Below are 24,761 nucleotides of genomic sequence, written 5' to 3' on the forward strand. Positions count from 1 at the left end.
TGACCCCTTTACAAACTGAAAACTGACCTTTGTCACCTTTCTTGCTGTTTTTACCCATTAACTCCAGAATATTGTCATAGATAGTCCAAACTATACCTTTTTGGAATATTTGTGATCAGACACATAATGGTGGTATAGCCTTCAATATGATTGGAACATTTTTTTTTTTTTACCCTACTTGACCCCCTATTTGAAATTCAAATGGCTACCTTTATTTTTCTACAATATGTACCAAAAGGTATACAGTCAAATTTTGGTGCTTGTCACCGGATTTGAATGATTCTTACAGTATCTGCTGTACTATAGACAGTGAGACAATTTTAAACTTCTTTGATGACCCCCAAAAGACAATCAGATGTTACCACAAAACTGGTCTCAAGCCAAATGTTTCAAAACTGAAACCAAAAATGTGATGTTCTGTCACTGGTAATTCTATAATTTGTTGGCTGTAGGTATTTTATTGGCATTTTAATGGTAAACGGTTAATTTGTCAGTTTTGGGGGTCATTTGGAATTTAACAATTGAGTGAAATTATGTAGGCATGAATGTATGTATTCGCAACCTCAAACTTTGTACTCATGGAATGTTTTTGGAAATCAAATCTTAAATGTTGAGTGCATTGGGGGAGGGGGGGGTATTTTGTCGGATACTTTGGATTCTATCCTGATTGCATATTGGGGCACTTTAAGGAAGATAAACAGTCAATCTGTGTTCTTGTAGCTCCCCTGTGCTTTGAGATAAGTGTACATTTATTTAAAGAGGAAAAAAAAAAAAAAATCAAGGATTACCCTTCACAAGTCATTTCAGAATTGTGGTTTGTTAACAAAAGGTGGGCGTGTTGTAGAGGAATTGCCCAACACTAGCTGGCCTATCGCAAAACGCCCAGATTAAGAGTAGCATACACTGTTGATTCCTTTGCTTTATTTGCACGTTTGTTGTTTTTATGGGGGGTCACGTGTTTGTTTTTAATTTGACATTTTTGCCCCAAGAGACCCTGTACTGTCGAACCGCGAAACCTTCACGCGTCATCAGAGGGTCACGATGCCGCTGCGTCTCACTTGAAAGTATATGAAGTTGTTTGTACTAAAGAAACCTGATTAACCAGAGTTTATGGAATTTCTTCTTTATTAAAGTAATTTTTTAGATGACCCCAAGGTTAGGAACCAGTCGTGATCTGACTCTGTCACAGGTCGGGACTCGAACTGTTGGCCAATGATGATTACGTTGTCTTAATGCAGACGACTGAAGATAGTGGGGATTAAATCAGCACAAAGCACCACGTTAGAAATACATGCAAACAAACCAATTTTGTATAGTGGAATTTTAAATGGTTATTAAATACAAATTACAAAACAATTCTTTTAGGTTAAATAAAAAAAGAACACAGTTAATGGCATATTTTAATATATCAAATATCTTTTGTGTGTCTTCTGGCAGATGTTTGAAGATGTAGCTGCACGTTTGATATTTTGCTGTATTTCTTCATTTGACCACAACTGCATTTCCTTTGCACTTTACCGCTGGTGTTGTGTGGCGTTTGTCTTTTTAAAACCGAGTGGAAAATTCTCGTAAGCGCTCGCACCCCCTTAAAACCACAAACCCCCTCCACCTCCTACCCAGTGACGACACCTCTGTTTTTTTAGAAAACATTTTTGATTTCTAATTGTGATACCACAATAGGATTTGATCAGAAGCTGTCAAAGCCGCTGAAGAGCTGTTGTGGTTTAATTTGCCTCCGGTGGAATACTGTCATGCGGACCGGTCTTGTTCTTCTGCTGTGCTTCCTGGGAGCGGTGCTGATTTCATCGGTGATCTGCACCAGTGAGCTTTCCTCATTACACAAATCCCGTCTTAAACCTGGAACCTGAGCATCTCGTTAATAAACAGAATAACCCGCGAATATGTGACTTTGTTTTCTGCAGATTCCATTGGACCTGATGAATGTTGCTTCAGATTCTACAGCAGAAGAGTTCAAAGAAGCAAATCAGAACGTATCATGTAACCGATCATCGGTTGCCCCAAGGCTGGAATCATGTAAGTCTTTTAGTTTGATATATTTTTTAGAAATACTTTAAATGGCAATAATAATAAATGTATACCATTTTGTTTTTGTTTTTTCTAATTCTATTTTTTGTCATCAGCAGAACTTTCTCATCCCCACCTCTTTTTTTTTTTTTAATAACTTTAAAAAAGTGTTCACCATCACAGTAACAAACTTTTCTTTTTCCAGTTTGGTGACCGAAAGGTATCGTCACATCTGTGCAGATCCAAATCTTTCCTCTGTTCAAGACATCATGAGATACCTGGATGAGAGATATCTTTAAGATGAATCCTTTTATTGCTGCAGCTTATGGTGCTTTATGACATCACAAATAGCAATGCATAATGTAGTTTTGTATGCTGCATTGCTTTTGATAACTTGTAAACATGCCAGAATAATGAATTGTCTGTACATCTCAAAGTATTTCTTTTTTTTGTGCAACAGTTCACACTTTCATAATTTACTTTTCTTTTGAATGTTTTCATTTCCCGTAAAAAAGTGTTAAAATATTTTTGGACAATCGAACTTTGTAAGAGACATTATGTTATGTTTGCTACTTTGTTGAAACGATTTAAAATTTTTTTTTTTTTTTTGCCTATTTTACTGTCATGGAGTGTTTAATTATTATTACTATTAGTCATAAGATCAATAGAATGTCAGATTGACATGTCTAAATATCCCGATTCACACAGTTTCCAGTTTTCTTGAAGCTAAACAGAATAATTTTCCAAATGGCAAAAAATAAATAAAAATTTTGTTGTACTGCCTGATACACCTAATAACATGAATAAAAACAGATTACATACAACTTGAGTTAGGGATTGCAGGATATCACAGAAAATGTATTTAAACATAAAAAACAATGGTTAAAACAACGATGTTGATTGACAGTGTTCAAGCAGAAAACGTATACGGAGTGAATGTGATTTTTTTTAATTTTATTTTTTGTATATTAGACTATAGTCTCAAATACTGTTCAGTGTGGGATGTTTTAAAAAAAGACTTTACAGGTTAAATAGAAACTACAACAACCTCACAATAAAAGTCTATCAGGTGTACAGAAAATAAATTGGTGGAGTTCACTCTTCACCAGACAAATGTTTACATACACTTTGGTTAAAACCATTACATTCTTTCCGCCTACACATGTTCCATTTAAACAATACGTGCCCCCTAGAATGTCTATTTCTAGTATTAAGTCATTCAAAAAATGGTTGCCAAAGATTCATTTTTTTTATTTAAATTATATCAGTAGGTCAACAGTTTACATATGCAGAGATGAACACTCAGAACTGTATACAAAGTTTGAGAAACTAATCTGGCAATATTTTTGAATAAGCTAGAAGGTCCTAAGCTGCAGTAAATTTTGGAATTAATTGATGAACTTTGACATGAAATTACAGAGGCCTAACTGAAAAATCACACTATCTTTCAGCCACGGCTTCTGAAACCACATGTTTAGATCTCTTCAAAGTCAAGTTCCCTCCATAGCGCCATCTAGACAAAAGATTTCATTGGGCACAAGGGGTTATCTATCATCAAAGAAGACTATAACGAAGCTTTGAGTCGATACAGACTGACATTTGACTAATGTTTGCACAAATTCAGGAAATTTATTGTGAAGGTCCACCAGATCCCCCTGTGTTAATCTCAAGGGTGCCATTCTTGACATTGATGGAATGTGATTGTACCTTATCAACATAACCCAAAGGCATATTTCAGGGAGGAAAAAAAACGAGGCATGCATATTATGGTGTGCACAGTGAAGGACAAATTGTCTTATCTGTGGCTGATCCAGAGTTGACAGAGAGAAATAAATATTTAATGAGGCCACTTTTTTAAGTCCGTTCAAAATGTTACTCTGTGTTCAAAAGATGTCAGACATTTGATAGTTTCTGTGCAGCATATGGGTCTGTTATGAAAAACTGCCATGTGCACAAAGAGAACTGAGATATAAAATAACACCCTGCATGCTAGACATTAATACTGATGATGTGGATAATAAAAAACACAGAAATACATGTACTGATCAGTGCATAGATTTTTTTTTTTTTGCTCAGTGACGAATGTGCACAAAGCCAGCATGTGCTGCCAAAATTATTTGGATATTATCTCATGCTCACAAATTAATCAAGCCATGGGAATGATTTATGCACCAATGCACACATAATACATTTCAGGTGCTATGATCTCTGCCTGTATATGGCATCTCCAGCTCTCCTTGGACACTTCACATGTGCACCGTGGAATTTTTATTTATTTATTTTAAGTTGCTCACCTGCACTTATTGGCATTTTAACAGCGAAAACATACCACACAACACACAATATCTATATCTCAACAACTAAGCTGGATGGATGAGCTGGAGCATTTATTGATCAGCAAAATATGATTGATCTGCATGAATAACTTCATGAATGACGTCACACAGAAGTCATATGATGAAGTCCTATAGTCAAAAACCCATTGCAGATATAAGGCATGTATATTACTTGTACTTTTATATTGTGTGTAGAACGTACAGGGTATGTACCAACCCTCGGATGCTCGTCATTCCTAAACAGTTAATGCAATATTTTGTTGACCCCTTCAATTAAAACTGAAATTCTACACTTAAATTACATCTTAAAATTGCTTTAATGTATCAAGTGAAAATCAGTGTATGCTCAGATATTGCAAAAGTATACATAGGATGTGCATGTAGATAAGGCACCTTTAGAAATGGGAGATCTTATAAAAAAAAGTGTGAGATTAAAATAGCTAATTGGAACATCCGTTCGGTTTGTGGTTAAAGAGTAAAATGTCACACACACTCCAGCCTGTTTAAGTTCTTTGAGGTGTTGTGTTAATTGTGCAACCTCTTTAATCCCTCAGTGTCTACTTTCCCGCGGTTCTTTACCAACATATTGTGTAAATATACTTTGATTACCCGAGTGGTCGTGGTTTGCTGAACTTTTGTGGATCATCTTTTCAATTTATGAGCCTTTCCCAGGTAAGAGACCATAACTCGTGTTTTTTCTGTGGTCCTTGCTACCAATATGGGCTATTAGTCTAAACATATTATGGCTATTGTTTGTTTGCAGTATCGATACAGAGAAGAAGTCTTGATATCGCTGATGAGATGGTGTTGGAGAGTTCTGCATTCAGCTTCCATCTGAAATAAATTGGACATCAACTTTCCATTCCACGCCGGTGAACAACACCTTGAATAAAGTCCACAACGCAAACACAACTTCAGAAGGTAAATGTTTTGGATTCTCCTTTACATAGACTAGCCATCAAGGCTTTGACATGGTTCAAAGTACAAAAAGCAACAAAAATCCAAACCAGAAGCAATTTTTAAACAAACATTTATTTGAAATTATAAGAACCAGTTAAGTAATTATCTTATCCATAGCGATTTAAACATACATATTTGACATTTGTGTTGTTGATTGTGAGAGCTGAAAGCATTTCTTTCTTCAATAATTTGGGCCATTTATTATATACTAGAGCTCTTGGCGAAATTCTGTTCTACCTGCATTAGTGGTAAATGTCCACCAGGTGGAGATATGGCCCCATTTCAAGAGCTTTGGGTACAGGCTGCTGTGGAACATGATGACCAACCGTTGCTTATATTAAAATATTCTGATGACACAATATTGGTTGATTTGTGAACTATTTCCCATTATGTTGCATGCCAGTAACTGATAAAAACTACAACTTCATAAAAACTGCGACTGGTTAAGTTGCTACTACTCTGCCCAATTGCTAATATCTAGTATGTGTGTCTCTTGCAGCTAACGAAGTCAGCAACCTCACACTGCACACAACTCTAGTGCAGCAGATGATGAACAAAAGTCAAAAGGACTGTTGGTGTAATGACACTGTTCAGCAAAAAAGACTGCTGATTTTTCAGATTTTACTGATAGAATCAAACCTCCTGCAATGGGATGTAAACCGCAGATAATGTGAGTTCCTGGCAACTTTTTGACTTATGTATGCACATATGTTTGTACGTATTGATAAGGTAAGCCGATTAACAATTTATATTTATAGTCGGGTCTGTAGGTATTAGAAAGTGGCACAATTTTTGTATTTTTGCCTCTGTACACCACTGCAATTGCTTTTGAATTATGTAGACAACATGTGCTTCTCGTGTTGACTTTTTAGCTTTAATTCACAGGGTTAACAATTGGCATATCGCATTAACCATTTAGGAGTTACACCCATGTTTATATAAGTGCCTCCATTGGTGTTCTCCCAGTCAACCAATGGTGGACCAACCTTGACCAGCAGGAAGTCTATCAGCTTCATTATTTCTAAATTATTTAATGATTATGTCATTTCGAATTTGATATTTAAGATTTTTTCTATGGTGTTTGTGTGTCTATAGCAAAAATATATTTTTTCTGACTTGTGTTGCTATGTGTTCTTTTTTCCCAGCATGACCTTTACCCACATGTCACTGTGTGGTGATGAGAAACACTACTATTCTGCCATTGGACCACTCACTGTGTGAGTTTATAGTGTTGCTTGGTATGTCTTTGGACTTTCATAGCGGTTCTCCACAAAGTGCCGGAGCAGTCATATTAATTGAAGATATATTTTTATCAGTGAGGGAGACTAACATGAGAAATGTCACCTTGCACATTTTGGTCATGTGATGCTTTTCTCTGGACATGATCCAGCAATGCAGGTGCCTCAGTGTTGAAAGACCCCAGGATGCCATGTATAGCTATGTAGGTCTTGACGTGGTTAGTGTTCTGGTCCAAATATCAACGCTTCAGTCCCAAGTGGAACATTGAACCCAAAAACTCTTTAAATACGGACCACGTTGATCAATTTGAGATGAGATTTATTGTCATTGTCATTACACGAGTGCAACAACAAGGAAATTACATTTACACTCCAACTACCTCAGACAAGATACAGCAATTAATCCACAGTTATTACTTGTTTACCATAATAATGGCACACATCAGAATTAAAGACAACACATATACATTTGACATTGTTTATGTGAGTGGTAAAGTGAGTGAAGGCCGCAGCAGGAGGGGCCGTGCCGCCCAGCTTGGGTAGCTGAAGGCTGCAGCAATAAAAACCACGCTGCCTTCAAGTCCCAAGCTGAATTGGCTGTGTTGTCATATGTCAGTACAGAGAAGAAGTCTTGATATTGAGATGGTGTTCTGAGAAATTGTATCAACTTCCAACTGAAATAAATTGGACATCAACTTTCATTCCACGCCTCGAATAAAGTCCACAACACAAACACAACTTCAGTTTAGCCTTAAGCTGGGAAATGGGTCCCTGGACTGATTCAAATGTTTGGCTGACTTTTAGAAAGTGGATGAGATCTCCACAGCTATGCTGGTCCCAGGCCGGAGGCTGCAGGTGATGTCCGTTCTGCTCCGGAGCTGAGTACCCCAGTCATCGTCACGGCACTCAGCCGATCTCTACCAGCATCTGGAGGCTTCCATCAACCATCCGACAGAAGCTTCTGCCAAAAATACAGACACGGCGATATTAAGAAGCGTTCCCACGGTTGGTGACATGTCTATATTTGACTTCAGTTCACAAAGCCAACTAAATTAGTGGTTCATTTAAGCTAATGCAAATTTTTTTTTATTTGTTCTGCTCTTTCCACTTCATTAATGCTGAATGTTTTAGGTGCATTGCTGCCGTAGTGTTTATCAAGGCATACATTTGGGATGATTGTTGGATACAAAATTCAATGAAAAAACTCTGACTGCTAATTGATGCTGTTATGTAAGTAACAAAACAAACAAAAAAACACCCGTAGCTCTTTCTACTAAAGACGCGACACTGCAGATCACTTACAATGTGTGACGTAATAAATTGATCTATTTTGCAAAGATCAATACAGCTACTAACAGTGTTGTTTTTATAATTACATTTTTTTTTAATTCCTCAACAGACTATTCACACGTCGTGGCCAAAAGCGTGTGTGTTCATCCAAAAGCTCACTGGGTTCGTGCCACACTGGACTCGTATTCAAAAAAGACACACAGTAAACTAAAGCCTGTGTGACTTTTAATTGGCCCTTTTTTGCTTTGTTGTTGAGATTTTCTAGTTTTTGTGTTCCATCATGTGAATGTCTCAACTTAATGTTCCTTTTACATCCAAACTCACATTGGGTGATTGTGGCGTCTGATTATTACAGTTTTTGGGCTGGAGGTAGAGAATCAGGGATAAACCACAAATCAAACCACAATTTTTATTTTTGTCCACTATGTTTGTGTGTTCCACCACAAAATGATCATTCTGGTTAATAACATTCCGTCTAAGCTGTGTGATGTAACAATATTTATAATCTTTAGTTGTCATAAAAATGTCTTTTGATAGCGGTTAGATTTGACTCCGTAGTGTTTCGCTAACTCCACAGTTAACAAGCTAGGCTAGACTAGTCACGTTGTTAGCCTACTGAACAGCTGGCTATTTCCACTGTTATTTCTCTTTGCTGTTAGCCTTTGAATCAACATTGATGACTTTGGCGAATAAAACTGACAGGTAATTAAATTTGTGCATCATTTCTTTTTTGGTTTCATTTCTATTATTCTGCTCCAGAAAAAAAAACGACAGAAAACCGAAGAAATGGTCAAAAACAGAAGTTGCAATGACATTCCTGTCAGCGCAGTGTGTATGTAAACTTCTGATCACAACAGAGAATGTGGGTTAAGGCCTGAGTTGAGTAGGGCTTGATGCAGATCAGGTGTGATTTTCAGTATTAGTTTGCGAGGGATGAATGAATTGGGCTACTAGTATGTAAGCCAGGGTTATTCCCAGTCAACCTAGCTCTTGGTGTACTTGGACAAGACACTTCATCTACAATCTCCCAGTCCTAGACCAGCTGGCCAATAGGTACCTAGTCCTTGACTGGGGAAGTAAGATGCATGTGCCTGTTCATCCTGTGCCAGAGTGGAGTCTGCTTCATGCTAGGTATTCAAGAGATAATCCCTGAACCTGACCTGGCCTCAGGGCCTTCAGAGACGTTTCTGGTACTTCTTGTTCTTCTTGGTTGGAGTACTCTCTGAGCATCCTGAAATTGGCCACACTTTAACATTTGACATTTACCTAGATCTGGATCTGCACCAAATTTAACAGGTGTCTATTTGATTTATGCCCAACATCTACACGAAGTCATTTCTGGGAACACTGCTGGTGCCGCGCATCACTGCATCCAGCACACCATGGAGCTAAAAACCATCATGTATACTTGGTAGTCAGTATATACAGGAATCAGGCATTTGTAATGTACAAAAATGCACCTCCAACCAAACTAGATCAAAGTAACACAGTATTTTTGGTCTTGCAACACATCTGATAATCATCTAATGCCTTTATCTTCAGAAGTTCCTTCCTGCTCTGCTGCAGCAAGTTCAGATCATTTATGAACTTCTGTACTAGACATTTCTAAACAGCAACGTTAAGCCTGGTTGACAACTCACTGGTCTTGCAATCCAGATCCACAATGGAGATCTTGATGATGACTAAACTGCTTTTGATGAGTCTTTGGTCCAACAGACTGAAGTCCAGAGTAAGTTTACTGTGATTTTTTTTTCCCCCCCCAAATTCTAATTTTAGTGTATTGGTTTTCTGCATTCATACTGCTGGTGTCACACTGGCTAAAATGCCCAGGTAAAATGTTGACCAAGATTTACCATGGTCAGCCATGGTTGGTCATTAAATACTGTGATTCTGACCATGGTCAGATGATACAACCAAAACAAACCATAGTCAACCATTCTAACCATGGCCCACGTAGCCTATACCAGGCTATTTATTGGCTGACTATGAAACCGCTAAGGTAATCATTAATACCATGGTTTACCTGGAACAGACCACAGTTATCCATAGTCACATAGCCAATACCAAGGTATTTCATGACCGTGGACTATGGGCTTACAGTTGAACCTGTAAGGACTTTGATTTTCGAAGCTGTTGGTGTAGCGCATCTAAAGCAACTGTGTTGGTTGTAAAGTAGAAGTGACACTTGTGCCCTGTTTTGTGCTGGGTGGAAAGCCATAGGCCAATATCAAAATTGTTGCTTAAAAATGTATATTTAATTCCTGCTGAACATGAAGTTTTGTATTTTTCTACTGATCACAAGACCCACAACCTTGAAAGGAAAAAACTCAGTCACAAATATTTACCCTCAGAGTTTGGATTGTCTGGGTTTGCAGTTGTTCTGGATCAAGACTAAGATCTGCTTGAGTTGATTTCATGGACTCGGCAATCAGAAGTGTATCTATACTCAACAAAAATATAAACGCAACACTTTTGGTTTTACTCCCATTTTGTATGTGATGAACTCAAAGATCTAAAACTTTTTCCACATACACAATATCACCATTTCCCTCAAATATTGTTCATAAACCAGTCGAAATCTGTGATAGTGAGCACTTCTCCTTTGCTGAGATAATCCATCCCACCTCACAGGTGTGCCATACCAAGATGCTGATTAGACACCATGATTAGTGCACAGGTGTGCCTTAGACTGCCCACAATAAAAGGCCACTCTGAAAGGTGCAGTTTTGTTTTATTGGGGAGGGGTACCAGTCAGTATCTGGTGTGACCACCATATGCCTCATGCAGTGCAACACATCTCCTTCGCATCATCCGTGAAGAGAACACCTTTCCAACGTGCCAAACACCAGCGAATGTGAGCATTTGCCCACTCAAGTCGGTTACGACGACGAACTGGAGTCAGGTCGAGACCCCGATGAGGACCACGAGCATGCAGATGAGCTTCCCTGAGACGGTTTCTGACAGTTTGTGCAGAAATTCTTTGGTTATGCAAACCGATCGTTTCAGCAGCTGTCCGAGTGGCTGGTCTCAGACGATCTTGGAGGTGAACATGCTGGATGTGGAGGTCCTGGGCTGGTGTGGTTACACGTGGTCTGCGGTTGTGAGGCTGGTTGGATGTACTGCCAAATTCTCTGAAACACCTTTGGAGATGGCTTATGGTAGAGAAATGAACATTCAATACACGAGCAACAGCTCTGGTTGACATCCTGCTGTCAGCATGCCAATTGCACGCTCCCTCAAATCTTGCGACATCTGTGGCATTGTGCTGTGTGATAAACCTGCAGCTTTCAGAGTGGCCTTTTATTGTGGGCAGTCTAAGGCACACCTGTGCACTAATCATGGTGTCTAATCAGCATCTTGATATGGCACACCTGTGAGGTGGGATGGATTATCTTAGCAAAGGAGAAGTGCTCACTATCACAGATTTAGACTGGTTTGTGAACAATATTTGAGGGAAATGGTGATATTGTGTATGTGGAAAAAGTTTTAGATCTTTGAGTTCATCTCATACAAAATGGGAGCAAAACCAAAAGTGTTGCGTTTATATTTTTGTTGAGTGTATGTGGGGAAAGTGTCAAAATTTTAGAATGGTTCACTTAGCTTGGCAGGGACATTCATTTCCTTTTTGGAGTTGAAAGACACCTGGGAAGAGCTTATTGACTTTGTTGAATGCTGGGCATCTGTGTTTGGTGATGCCAATACCTTTGGAGGAGACTGCAAGTCCAAGTCCTGATGCCCTGAGTACTGGTACTTCCGGTCTTACTGTGTACTTGCAAGAAAGACCTAAAGGACCACCGAATGTCTTTGGTACTAGGTACTAACTTTGAACAATTCTTGGGTTGCCCAGGAATGACTTATACAAGAGACTTTGATGAGCATGTATCTCCCATTCATCCATCCATCCATCCATCCATTTTCTTCCACTTTATCCGGAGTTGGATCGCGGGGGCAGCAGCTCAAGCAAAGCCACCCAGACCTCCCGATCCACACACACCTCCCCCAGCTCCTCCGGGGGAACCCCAAGGCATTCCCAAGCCAGCCGAGAGATGTAATCATTCCAGCGTGTCCTGGGTCTTCCCCGGGGCCTCCTCCCAATGGGACGTGCCCGGAACACCTCTCCAGCGAGGCGTCCAGGGGGCATCCCTGGACATCTCCCATTCATTCATTCATTTTCTATACCCACTCACTCCAATCAAGTGTCATGGGGGGGGGGGGTCCTCTGGGCATGATCCAGCACCCAGGTCCTAGGGTAGAGTAAGCCAGGGGTATGCTCATGTTTCACATGCTTGCAGAAGGTTTGAAAGGTAGGAATGGACTAGTTGTCTGACAAGTGATTGCTATCCAAGACCCGAGATGGATCCCTTGTGTGGAACATCTGGCAATGTACATTGCCACATAGCACTAGCACATGGTCCCACACTGGACCTGGCTTGAATTGGAACAAATATGTGTTAACCTGGTTGAAGGGTTGCGTGTTCTTCAAGGATAAAGTACTTCAGTTTTGGATAAAATGGATCAAATACCAAGGTCAGATATTACCACATATGTTATCACTGAATCATAAAGAGTAAAGTTTCCATTAATTTCCTTATTCTTTACCCTTTGCACAGCTCCGACCACAGCCACTGAGCAGGACATTAACGCAAAAACCTGACTCCAACAATTCTTCCCATGTTCATGAGTTCTGCCTGAGGATTTCTGAAGAATCTCAACCTGCCAGTTCCACGAAACGGACCAAACCAACATCCCGACAAGCAAACGAGTTCAACCAGACAAACATCAGACGTCGCATAAAGCCAATCTCTGAACCAACTAATCCAAACAGAACAACACAACTGACCTCTCTCGACAATGAAACGACCCCAGTACAGATCAAATCAACCCCCTTGTTGGATATGGGTGTTTTACCACCAGCGGATCTTCATTCAGATGAATGTGAGATCATTCTTGACATTATATTTGAACTTGTCTTGCAGTGTAGCATAGTGCATATTTACAACTGCAGTGGAAGTATTTTTACTATCGATATGTGAAAGACACAAAGATGAATTTGAAGGATGCTGTGCCAAAGAACAGCTTTTGCAACTTCCATGGCATTTAGGTCCAAATGGTAAATACTAGAACCCAATGTTCGTACAGAGTCATATCTCCCAAACTACTCTGTTTGATTTTGTTCATATTTACTGGGTTGGTGAGGCCAAACCCTTTCCTCATGTCATATACATAGGTGGATATGTAGAACTAGTGCCACCTACAGGTTGTATCAAGACAATGACATTTACTGTCTATTGCTCAATGTGTGAGTCTTTTAAACCATTTATTCAAACCTGTATAAGGTCAGCTTTCACTAACAGTAAAAACTTAGTCTCTTATTTTGTGGTGCCAGTGAATCAGATTTAATTTAACATGTTTAATGTCACTATATTTTTTAATAACCAGTGAATAAATTATGAAAATAGTAAAAATGCTTTTCACGTCACCAAGGTTTCAAACCATAACTTTTTTTTCCCCCTTCACCCCAATCTATTTGTTCCAGTTTTGGGTTCCACCTAAAGATTATCAGTACTACACCGATTAGAACCAAATGAAATAGACATTAATAATGTTCCATGTAAGACTGAGCGACATAAGAATATTTAGCTTTTATAAAAATGTGTACTGATACAGGCTATGTGGCTCTTTATGCTACACTTAAAAAAAAAAAAACTAGGCTATGCTGGGCACATTAGCCTAACTGCAGCTAGCTACCTACTTCCAACATTAGCCTGATGAATTAACTGTTTATTCTTTTTTTTTTTTATGTTTGTTTTTGGGAACATGGGCAAAAAACAAAACAAAACAAAACAACTTATCCACCAAACAGCGAAAACATGACTTAGATTTGAACAATTTCACTACCACTATCATTAGTTGCTGGAATGAGTTTGTAAAAGGTAGCTAATATGGCTATCTAGCGTTTTGCTGTCCACATGCCAGGGTTGTCAATACCTCTATATTTTTACTCAACATAGATTGTTTGACAATATTCAGCCAGTTAAATCACCACGAGCTTCCCCGGTTACTTATATTTATGTTATGCTACAAAGAATGCAAGGCTACAGTTCTGTCTCATCACTTGGTCACAATATAAACAAAACATATGAATGATGATTGATTTACATAAATTAAGATCAAATTCAATCCAAATTCATTATGACATATGACAGGTGCCCCCAATGAACTGCCCATACTTGAAACATGTTTAAAAGGAACCCAAACACGGAGAAAGATTTGAGTACTAGATATTTCTCAATGCAATATTGTGTATCTGTTGTGTAAAAATGTGTCTTTTAACCCCATCAAGCTGTCACTGGATGCCGCTGCCATGACGGAAATAAGAAGCTTCCCACTGAAACAACCCAAGTCAGAAGCACAACTATTTGGCCCCCCCTATGAAAAGTGCAACTCAACAGAATTTGTGTAAGTTGCCTACACTGTCAAATAAACTGGAATTTTTGTTGTTGTTTTTTTTTTCCATGTGGTTGGTCTTGGTAGAATGTTGGGTCTTCATAAATGACATACTTTAGAATATAATTTAGACCCACTTGAATTTTGATGGCTTGACTTGTCTTTGCATTTAGGTAAAAAAAAAAAAAATTAAAAATCCTGAAGGTTAGCGTAAGGGTTAACTAAAATGTAAGTAGGCTAACAGTTTTGATAAATATCTGGAATGTTATTAGAATTCATTAATTTCCTTTGAGCCTCAGACAACAGACCAGCAAACTATGTGAAGTAAGAGTTGGAACAAACACAATATCGATTTGAAGTGTGATTGTGGGCATGTGCTCAGGTGTCCTGCCTTATCCTTGGGCAAGACACATGATCTGTCTTATTCCAGTCTACCCAGTTGTAAATGATTACCAGCCATCAGAATCAGGATACCCTATTAGTTGGGGAAGTAACATGTCATGGACTGGCATCCCAGGGGGAGTAGTAGACTCTGCTCCACTTCACACAATGGAATCTGAGGATGCGCACTGAACCGATTGACCGCAGGCAATAGGATTCTTGGGTGAAATCTCATTATTCATACTCGCGTACTATACAGTAGGCAAAAAGCAGTAAGTTGCAATCCACTGGGTATATGGATACCTATTATGCTTTGAGTAGTCTTCGAAGGCACCTTGATGATCTACTACCTCCGTAGGGTCCAAACAGACTACATTACTCTATCCCCTGAGGTAGCTGGAGCCCTGTAACCGAAGAATAATTTTGCCAGGAACCTTCAACCAAAACAGTGGACATAGATGAAAATGGTAGCAGCATCCAAGTCCAAGGGTTGTGGCATTGTACAATATACATCTGTTGCAGAATAAAAATTTTCATGGTAACCTGGGACTTAAATGCCTTGAAGTCCATGGATATAATTCAGCAGCCGTATTGCCCCGTCATTATTCAGTAAGTTTTTTTCTCCTACGCATGTCCATCATCTGTAAACATCTAGGTCAAAGGATAGGTCAGATGATGGTGGCATAGTATGTCAGAATTGCATCCCTACTACTCACTTGCTTACTTCTCGTACATACTACAGTAACGGTTTGGGAGTATATAGTAACCACCTATAAATACATACTAAGATTTGGGATGCAGGTTGCTCTCATTTTCTAACAAGCCACACAAGCCAGTCCTGTGTGTTTGTATGAACATACAAATGTTCTCAGGATTGCGGTTATAATCACCTGCATTGTTGGTATTTTTAGTTGAACTGACCATAACTTTTATTTTACAGTGAGACACTGGTAGATTTCAGGATTGTGTGTGTGCCTCCAGCCAACCTCTTATTGTACATTGACATTGAACGTCAGTAAGTTAGTGTTTTATATATATAAAAATAAAATGTATGTATGTCCGCCTATGATCGGCCTCTTGTTACTACAGCTTTTTTTTGTAATGTTACGTCTGTACACTACTATACTCAACAAAAATATAAACGCAACACTTTTGGTTTTGCTCCCATTTTGTATGAGATGAACTCAAAGATCTAAAACTTTTTCCACATACACAATATCACCATTTCCCTCAAATATTGTTCACAAACCAGTCTAAATCTGTGATAGTGAGCACTTCTCCGTTGCTGAGATAATCCATCCCACCTCACAGGTGTGCCATATCAAGATGCTGATTAGACACCATGATTAGTGCACAGGTGTGCCTTAGACTGCCCACAATAAAAGGCCACTCTGAAAGGTGCAGTTTTATCACACAGCACAATGCCACAGATGTCGCAAGATTTGAGGGAGCGTGCAATTGGCATGCTGACAGCAGGAATGTCAACCAGAGCTGTTGCTCGTGTATTGAATGTTCATGTCTCTAACATAAGCCGTCTCCAAAGGCGTTTTCAGAGAATTTGGCAGTACATCCAACCAGCCTCACAACCGCAGACCAGGTGTAACCACACCAGCCCAGGACCTCCACATCCAGCATGTTCACCTCCAAGATCGTCTGAGACCGGCCACTCGGACAGCTGCTGAAACAATCGGTTTGCATAACCAAAGAATTTCTGCACAAACTGTCAGAAAAACCGTCTCAGGGAAGCTCATCTGCATGCTCAGTCGTCCTCATTGGGGTCTTGACCTGACTCCAGTTTGTCGTCGAACCGGACTTGAGTGGGCAAATGCTCACATTCGCTGGCGTCTGGCACGTTGGAGAGGTGTTCTCTTCAACTCTATGCGCAGGAGATGTGTTGCACTGCATGAGGCAATGGTGGTCACACCAGATACTGACTGGTCCCCCCCCCCCCCAATAAACAAAACTGCACCTTTCAGAGTGGCCTTTATGTGTGACAGTCTAAGGCACACCTGTGCACTAATCTGGTGTCTAATCAGCATCTTGGTATGGCACACCTGTGAGGTGGGATGGATTATCTCAGCAAAGGAGAAGTGCTCACTATCACAGATTTAGATGGTTTGTGAACAATATTTGAGGGAATGGTGATATTGTGTATGTGGAATAAGTTTTTAGATTTTTGAGTTCATCTCATACAAAATGGGAGGCAAAACCAAAAGTGTTGCGTTTATATTTTTGTTGAGTGTACAATGGAGTTGAAATTAAACAATCAAGATGTGCCAGCTTGATTCAAGGGATTTATCAGGATTATTGTCTTAACCATTTTGGAATTACAGTCATTTGTATGCACTGTCTCTAAATTTTGAAATGCCACAAGTAAATAGCCAAACAAAAATTTAATATGAATCATAACTTTTACAAACAGTTTTCTTTAGACAAGTTTAGGGGATGGATATATAAACATTTTCACAATGAACATGTCTTGGACTCCATTTGCATTGTACATCAAACATTAAGAAGCACAAACAGGTTTATGGTAAACCTGTCAGGAGTACATAGTTCTCAAAAACTGTGTGCAAGAAAGCCACTCACGAGGGAAGCCACCAAGACAACTCTGAAGAGTTACAGGCTGTTGTGGATGATTGTCGGTAAATTTTGTCTCTTGTTTTCCCAGTTATACAGCCTCATAGTAGATTGGTGTAGAGAGTTTCTTCAAACGAAGACATGAAATTTCACTTACAGTTTACCAAGCCTAGATTTTTTTTCTGTTTTCTTGCATTGTTTCAAACTTAAGTAGTGTGCATACAATTGGCTTTAATTCTTAAATCGTTAACAGGATTTTTTTTCATTAAAGTCCTTAAATTAATGCTGAGTACATCTTGATGGTTTCATCTCCACTGCAGTGGTGTTATAGCAGCAAAATTGCCACTGTCCAAATACTTATGGACTGCGTTTCTCTCAATGAAAAACAAGTGTATTAATATTTGCAAGTTGCCTTGTTGGGAAGAATATTAATTTTCCACTCTCCCACCAGCAGGAGGCCTGAGATACAAAACTATAACATAATTCCAGTCATGATGCCTTTCCCACGAAACCGAGAAATTATGCCACACACAGATACTGAAACTCCGCAGACACCTACATACGACTATGGAGATTATGAAGAAACTCCGCAGACACCTACAGACGACTATGGAGATTATGAAGAAACTCCGCACACACCTACAGACAACTATGGAGATTACGAGAAAACTCCGCCGACAACTGCATATGACAATGAAGGTGAAGATTATGAAAAAACTGGGCATCTACTACCTGAAGAAACACTGGCTGGGCCTGTAAGATTCAGGGAACCAGAGGGAACCAATGTGATGCCTGTTCCAGAAAGTTCATACATGGGTTTAACGTAAACAAAGATAGTTTGCGTCATTCAGGCTGGTCCTTACATTTCCTATTGTTAAAAGAAACTCAAAAAACAGTATTCCTGAACCTGCCTAGCGAGTGCCAACTGTGTATTGTAAATGTTTGTTTCAGAGACTGGTAGATGAGAAGACCTTCGTAAATACCAAATATGAATATTGATCTTTACCACAGGTGATGACAGAGATCCTGATTGCATAATCTGCACCAAGACAAAAGCATTGGACCCAGTGAATCCTGAATCTGTAAAATCCTTTAAAGTGGACTTTCAGAAGCTTCCCTGTACTGTCCATATCTCGTAAGAATCCTCCTCTTATGTACATGCGAGTGGCTCAAAGCAGATGCATAAAACTTCGATGTGACTGTTTTTGTATGGCACGAGCGATCTGTCATCCAGCCATCATCACATTTGATAAGATTTTGTTGAATGTCTTCAAGTCCTCGGAAATTGCAGTAAAGTGATAGTAGATCTGTGCCATCAGAGTTTGAATTTTTAAGGTTGAATGTTTAGCATCAAAATCAGTTTGAAGTTAAATTTCTAAGGTTGAATTTGTTTACCATCAAATTATTCAGCCTCAAAAACTTCAACCTAAAAAAAAAATTCAGCCTCAAAAAAATAGAAAAGCAGGGAGAAGCAATCGATCCCTGTCTCAGTCATCCAACATCACAGATTTACTTCCATAAATGTTGGATGACTGAGACAGGGATCGATTGCTTCTCTCTACTTTTCTATTTTTCAGGTTGATTTTTTTTTAGGTTGAATTTTTATAGGTTGATTTTTTTTTTTTTTTTTTTTTAGGTTGAAGTTTTTGAGGCTGATGATTTTGATGCAAAAAAAAAAAATTCAACCTTAAAAATTCAAATTCAAACTCTGATGGCACAGGTGTACTTCCATAGATATTGCTCGTGAATGTTCTTTCTTTGGCAAGTTGAATGGTCTACAAATATGGCACTGTCATGTCAAGAAAACATATTTGTTGTCTTTTTGAATGCAGTGTGAACCTCGAGGATGAGGATTTCTGTTTGGATTTGGAAGACCACTGGTCCAAGGATGTGTTGGAGGAGCTGGAGTTTGCCAACCCTCTTCTGTCAAAAACTGTAAATTAGATAATAATAATTGTTCATGTAAGATGAGATTTATATTTATTTATAGTGGGGTCAATAAGTATTTAGGCAGTAACATGATTTTTGCAATTTTTTACAATGGGGTGAAATGAAACAACTAAGATGTGATCATGATCATACGGTCAGTCAGACTTTTAGCTTTAATTCATAGTTTAACATAAATATTGCATTAACCATTTAGGAATTATAGCCATTTGAACACAGGGTCCCTCTGTTTTCAGACACTAGAAGTGATTAGAAAGGCTAAATATAGATTATTATCGCATGTACAGCCAGTATATTATTTTACTTAATAAATTTTTTTTTTTAAATGTCTTTGTAGGGCACATGAAACAAGTCGTGCAATAATATCAAGTAGCTGTTACTAAAATTTTTTTTATTGGGGGGGGGGGGGGGGGTAACTCAATGTAGTCTCCCAGGGATGTCGCTGCCGTGAGAAACTTCCAAGACTTCCAAATGAAACAGTGGCAGTTCGAAGTGCAATGATTTGGCTCCCAACTGAAAATTGCAGCTCAGTGGAATTTATGTAAGTGAAACCGCCTGTCTATCGTTAGCGATAATCTGTCCTTCTATCGTTGGCTATAATCCAGCTAGTTAGCGATCTATCCAGCTATCATCTATGTGTCCATCTATCGTTAACAATAGTCTCTGTCTTTCTCTTTACCCTCTGTGATATCTATTGGTAGCTATAATAAAGCTAGTTAGCAGTCTGTTGAACTATCATCTATGTGTCTATCCGTCCGTTGTTAGCAATAATCTGTCTCTCAACTGTCTACTGTTAGCTATAATCTCTAGAGAGTGATCAGCTGCTTGTTGTTATCTGTCTGTTTTTCTATTATTGCTATATATCCTGATCATGATCCAGGTAATCGCCCCAACCAATAATCAACAATGCATCGTAAGTTTTTTTCGCCCCCTCAAATTCCACTCACAACACCCATAATGACCACATGAAAAAAGTTTTAGTTTTTGCTAATTTACAGAAATTTACAGAGGTTTAGAAATACATGTACATTCACCCCCTTAACTCACTACTTTGTTGATGCACCTTGGCAGCAATTACAGTCTCAAGTATTCTTGAATATGATGCCACAAGTTTGGTGTACCTTTTTTTGGGCCAGTTTTGTCCATTCCTCTTTGCAGCACCTCTCAAGCAACATCAGGTTGGATGGGGAGCGTCGGCACACAGCCATTTTCAGATCTCTACAGAGATGTTCAATCAGATTCAGGTCTGGGCTCTGGCTGGGCCACTCAAGGACATTCACAGAGTTGTCCTAAAGCCAACACCTTTAATATCTTGGCTGTGTGCTTCAGATCATTGTCCTGTTGAAAGATGAACAGTCACCCCAATCTGACGTCAAGAGCACTCTGGAGCAGGTTTTCATCCAGGATGTCTCTGTACATTGCTGCATTCATCTTTCCCTCAATCCTGACTAGTCTCCCAGTTCCTGCTACTGAAAAACATCCCCACAGCATGATGCTGCTGCCACCATGCTTCACTGTAGGGATGGTGCCTGGTTTCCTCCAAACATGACGCCTAGCATTCACATCAAAGAGTTCAATCTTTGTCTCATCAGACCAGAGAATTTTGTTTCTCATAGTCTGAGTCCTTCAGGTGCCTTTTGGCAAACTCCAGGTGGGCTGCCATGTGCCTTTTTACTGTGGAGTGACTTCCGTCTGGCCACGCTACCATACAGGCCTGATTGATGGGACTGCTGCAGAGATTTTGTCCTTCTGGAAGATTCTCCACAGAGGAATGCTGGAGCTCTGACAGAGTGACCATCTGGTTCTTGGTCACCTCCCTGTCTAAGGCCCTTCCCCCCCCCCCCGATCACTCAGTTTAGACGGGCGGCCAACTGTAGAAAGAGTCCTGGTGGATCTGAACTTCTTCCATTTATGGATGATGGAGGCCACTGTGCTCATTGGGATCTTCAAAGCAGCAGAAATGTTTCTGTACCCTTCTCCAGATTTGTGCCTTGAGACAATCCTGTCTCGGAGGTCTACAGACAATTCCTTTGACTTCATTCTTGGTTTGTGCTCTGAAATGCACTGTCAACTGTGGGGCCTTATTTGTAGACAGGTGTGTCTTTCCAAATCATGTCCAATCAACTGAATTTACCCCAGGTGGACTCCAATTAAGCTGTAGAAACATTTCCAGGATGATCGGTAGAAACAGGATGCACCTGAGCTCAATTTTGAGCTTCATGGCAAAGGCTGTGAATACTTATATATGTGTGGTTTCTTAGTTTTTTGTTTGTTTGTTCTCAATTTTAACAAATTTGCAAAAATCTAATAAAAATAACTTTTTTCACTTCATCATTATGGGGTACTGTGAGTAGACATTTGAGGAACACAATGAATTTCATGCATTCTGGAATAAGGCTGTAACATAACAAAATATGGAAAAAGTACAGTGCTGTGAATACTTTTCGGATGCACCGTATGCATCATTTATCTATCAATCGATCGCAATCAGTCAAATGAGCACATCTTTTCAGATTTTGAAATGCACAATTTCTTTTAAATCTACCGCGCTGTTTTCCAGTGAAGACGCTCGAGGACGGCAGGAAGGTTGTGTGCGAACAAATCCAACTTTAAATCATTCCTTGACTTTTTCTTCAGGTGAGTTTGTTGAACACCAAACAGCAGCTTGATTCTGTCTCTAATCTTTACCTCATCTGCTGATATGTACTTCGCCTTTCTGCCACATTTCTTGTAGAATACTTCAATTCAAACAAATACATTTAATTGAATTAAAACTTGTACGATGGATTCTGTTTCTTTTCAAATTAAAGCCCTTACGTCATTCTTACCACTGTAGGATTGAAGAACCTAATTTTGGAGACACAAATGTTCGCAATCCACTTGACACGCTTCTTGCACAAGACCAGCTGGAAAGCAGACCTGTTTTACACATGTCTGAGAGTTCTCAACTGATTACTCGAGACACAAATGATTATCATGCCCCACCAGGTGAGACTGGAATAAAAAAATTAAACAAACAACAACAAACAACCAAATCCCACAAATAAATGCATTGAATATATTCTCAAATTATCTGAATAATGTATCGAGTTCAGGTCTTGTGCCCTTTCAGTGTTTATTTGCGGAATATGCCACCCCAATCCGATGGTAACCTGGGACTTAAATGCCTTGAAGTCCGTGGATATAATTCACCATCCGTATTGCCCCGTCATTATTCAGTAAGTTTTTTTTCTTCTTCTTTTTTTTTTTTTTTTACTGTTGTCAGAGTGGCACTTTTAGACAGTAAGTCCAACCAGGCTGCTCCCACCCATCCCCCATTTTTCATAGTAGGGATGCACCAATCCGGTCCTTTGGATTGGTATTGGTCCAATATTGAATTTGTAATGTTGAGCCACCAACGATCCATGTTGAAGTCTGATGCTGAATCAACGTAGAAAATGTTTGATTTGAACCACTGGATCAGCGTAAAAATCCGAACCTGTAGAGCAACATCCTTTAGATAGTCAATATACTATTCAACTTATTGTAAGAAACATTAAAATCAACAAGTAACACATCTCCTGCCTTCTGTAAATAAATAAATATAGAACCCACAGATTTCTGATAAAACTTCAAAATAGGTAAAAACACACATGATGAACCAAACTGCATTTTGACGTATCGGTGTCATATTCTGAAGTTGTTACATCAGGAGATTGATGCTGGAGAGACGTTGATATCATGTTGATTGATGCCAAAACCATAATAATAATAATAATAATAATAATAATAATTAAAACAAACAAAAACACTGATTTTTACCTGTAACTTTGGAGACCAAGACATCCAAACAATCAAAACTACCTTAATCTGTTTTTACAAGCCAAGAGTTGTATAAGTCCGGCTTCAGAAAGTAAAAACCCTCCCATGTGTTGCTTCTACCTGTGCAACTAAAACAGGTGATCTCAGTAATTAGCTCATCCTCCTACCTGAAGAGCTGAACTAATTACAGTCAGCTGGTTTATTTGGAAAATGGAACCAATATGTGGCTGGACTTTTACTTTCTGAAGCCGGACTTATACAACTCTGCAACTCCATAAACTGTATCACCTTTTACCAAAACTGGAGCAACTTTAATTTTTTTACCCAGTATAAACCAACGTTGAGCTTTGTCATGATTTTACTGTTTTTATCCCATAATTCCATAACACTAGATGGTATAAACACCTTAATTTTGACCCCTCGTATCAACTATTCTGGGAAGGTTATGTTCAGTCCCGTCGCCAGATCTCAGTCTTAAGGGGGGCTATGAAATCCACCAGGTGGGCACCACTATTAATAGCTTATTTTTGCTTATTTTTACTATTCACGCAGCCCTAATCCCTCACAATAATCATCACATTAGCCATGACTGGACCAGCTTGCTCTCTCTCTCTCACTCACTCACTCACACAAACAAACACGCGCGCGCATGTTCGCACGCACGCACGCACACACACACATACACAAGTACAAATAACGTCTTAGATCACACGCAGCATCTCGAACTAACAAACAAAAAAACACCACGGCGGGCACATTTAAAGCAACCAACAGAGGGGTAGCTACCAGTTGCCAACACACACACACACACACACACCGCCACCACCAACTGAGTGTGCACATGACGTATTAGATGACAAGCAGCATCTCAAACTAAACAAAAAAACACCACGGCGGCGGCATTTCAAAGCAACCAACAGAGGGGTAGCAGCTAGCAATAGTACCAATTGCCATCACACACACACACACACAATAAAAATTTGGACCTACTTTGAGTAGAGTGCCAGCGCTGTCTTTCAAAAACTCACATGTCATTTCCCCCCATAAACGCGGTAACTTGTTGCTAGGCAACACTGACGCAATTACATACGTAGACAAACTTTCCAACAAACTCACACGGTTTTAATATATTTAATGTCTTAGTGATTATGCAACACTGGCCGTTTTAACCCAAAGCAAGTACAATAAAATGAAATTAGGATTTTATTTATCTATTTATTTATTTGAGATCTGTGACTGTGATCTGGCTTGGGTGGGCGGGCCGGGGCGGCCCCAAGCATATCAGTGGGCGGGCACTGCCCCCTAGCGACGGGTGTGGTTATGTACATTTTTGTGTTGATGATTATATATATATTTTTTTATTCTCTTTGTATCAATCGGTGAAGAACATAAATTGACATTTCTTTATTTTGGTTTTCAGTGTCATTTTGAAGGATTATACATTCCTGTGTTTTGATTCAAACCGGCGGGATTTCTATACCGTGCTGGACAAGTTGCAATTTCAACTTCAGTGACAAAGAAGATTCAAGAGTGATGTTGGAATATTCCACTGGGTAACGGTTTATAGGGTGGGATCTTATTCTTGGAAACCCAGTGTGTGCTGGGACCTGTGCTGTCTCTACATATTTTATAAGTTGGAAAAATCGCATATGCTGTGTATCGTATTAACTTGCTTTTATCTTTTTTTCTGAACATACTATTTTTTTTTATTTTTTTTTTACAAATACATGTCATACTTCGCATCATGGAATTCATT

At 39.2% G+C, this 24,761-nt stretch overlaps 1 protein-coding gene and 1 long non-coding RNA gene across 4 annotated transcripts; both read left to right on the forward strand.

The window, feature by feature from the left end:
* The first annotated feature begins 1,730 nt into the window (after nucleotides 1-1,730).
* LOC117505312 lies at nucleotides 1,731-8,902 on the forward strand. 2 transcript variants are annotated; one of them, XR_004559064.1, is made up of 9 exons: nucleotides 1,731-1,821; nucleotides 1,923-2,034; nucleotides 2,231-5,033; nucleotides 5,125-5,282; nucleotides 5,821-5,991; nucleotides 6,467-6,538; nucleotides 7,364-7,564; nucleotides 7,691-7,789; nucleotides 7,959-8,901. It is a non-coding gene; the product is annotated as an uncharacterized LOC117505312 (long non-coding RNA). The 2 variants fall into 2 exon arrangements; XR_004559063.1 differs by having other exon boundaries at nucleotides 2,231-5,282; nucleotides 7,959-8,902.
* Nucleotides 8,903-9,324: 422 nt separating this feature from the next.
* LOC117504989 lies at nucleotides 9,325-24,651 on the forward strand. Of its 2 annotated transcripts, XM_034164495.1 has the most exons (11): nucleotides 9,325-9,578; nucleotides 12,460-12,784; nucleotides 14,193-14,308; nucleotides 15,618-15,692; nucleotides 17,709-17,956; nucleotides 18,269-18,392; nucleotides 19,090-19,192; nucleotides 19,631-19,745; nucleotides 21,765-21,841; nucleotides 22,041-22,422; nucleotides 24,426-24,651. In XM_034164495.1, exons 2-8 carry the CDS (start codon nucleotides 12,701-12,703, stop codon nucleotides 19,703-19,705), a joined length of 825 nt encoding a protein of 274 aa, XP_034020386.1. In that variant the 5' UTR covers nucleotides 9,325-9,578; nucleotides 12,460-12,700; the 3' UTR covers nucleotides 19,706-19,745; nucleotides 21,765-21,841; nucleotides 22,041-22,422; nucleotides 24,426-24,651. The 2 variants fall into 2 exon arrangements, with proteins under 2 accessions (XP_034020386.1, XP_034020384.1); XM_034164493.1 differs by lacking the exon at nucleotides 9,325-9,578 and having other exon boundaries at nucleotides 12,066-12,784.
* The last annotated feature ends 110 nt before the right edge of the window (nucleotides 24,652-24,761 follow it).

Source organism: Thalassophryne amazonica, chromosome 23, assembly GCF_902500255.1.
Source record: "Thalassophryne amazonica chromosome 23, fThaAma1.1, whole genome shotgun sequence".
Classification (NCBI taxonomy): Eukaryota; Metazoa; Chordata; class Actinopteri; order Batrachoidiformes; family Batrachoididae; genus Thalassophryne; species Thalassophryne amazonica.

What these genes read in the sequence shown, in the direction of transcription:
- LOC117504989 (XM_034164495.1), top strand. Translation starts at nt 12,701, where the DNA reads ATGAAACGACCCCAGTACAGATCAAATCAACCCCCTTGTTGGATATGG. An exon ending in GGATCTTCATTCAGATGAAT is followed by an intron (nt 12,785 to 14,192) that starts GTGAGATCATTC and finishes AACCCCATCAAG; the next exon opens with CTGTCACTGGATGCCGCTGC. An exon ending in TACATTGACATTGAACGTCA is followed by an intron (nt 15,693 to 17,708) that starts GTAAGTTAGTGT and finishes CTCTCCCACCAG; the next exon opens with CAGGAGGCCTGAGATACAAA.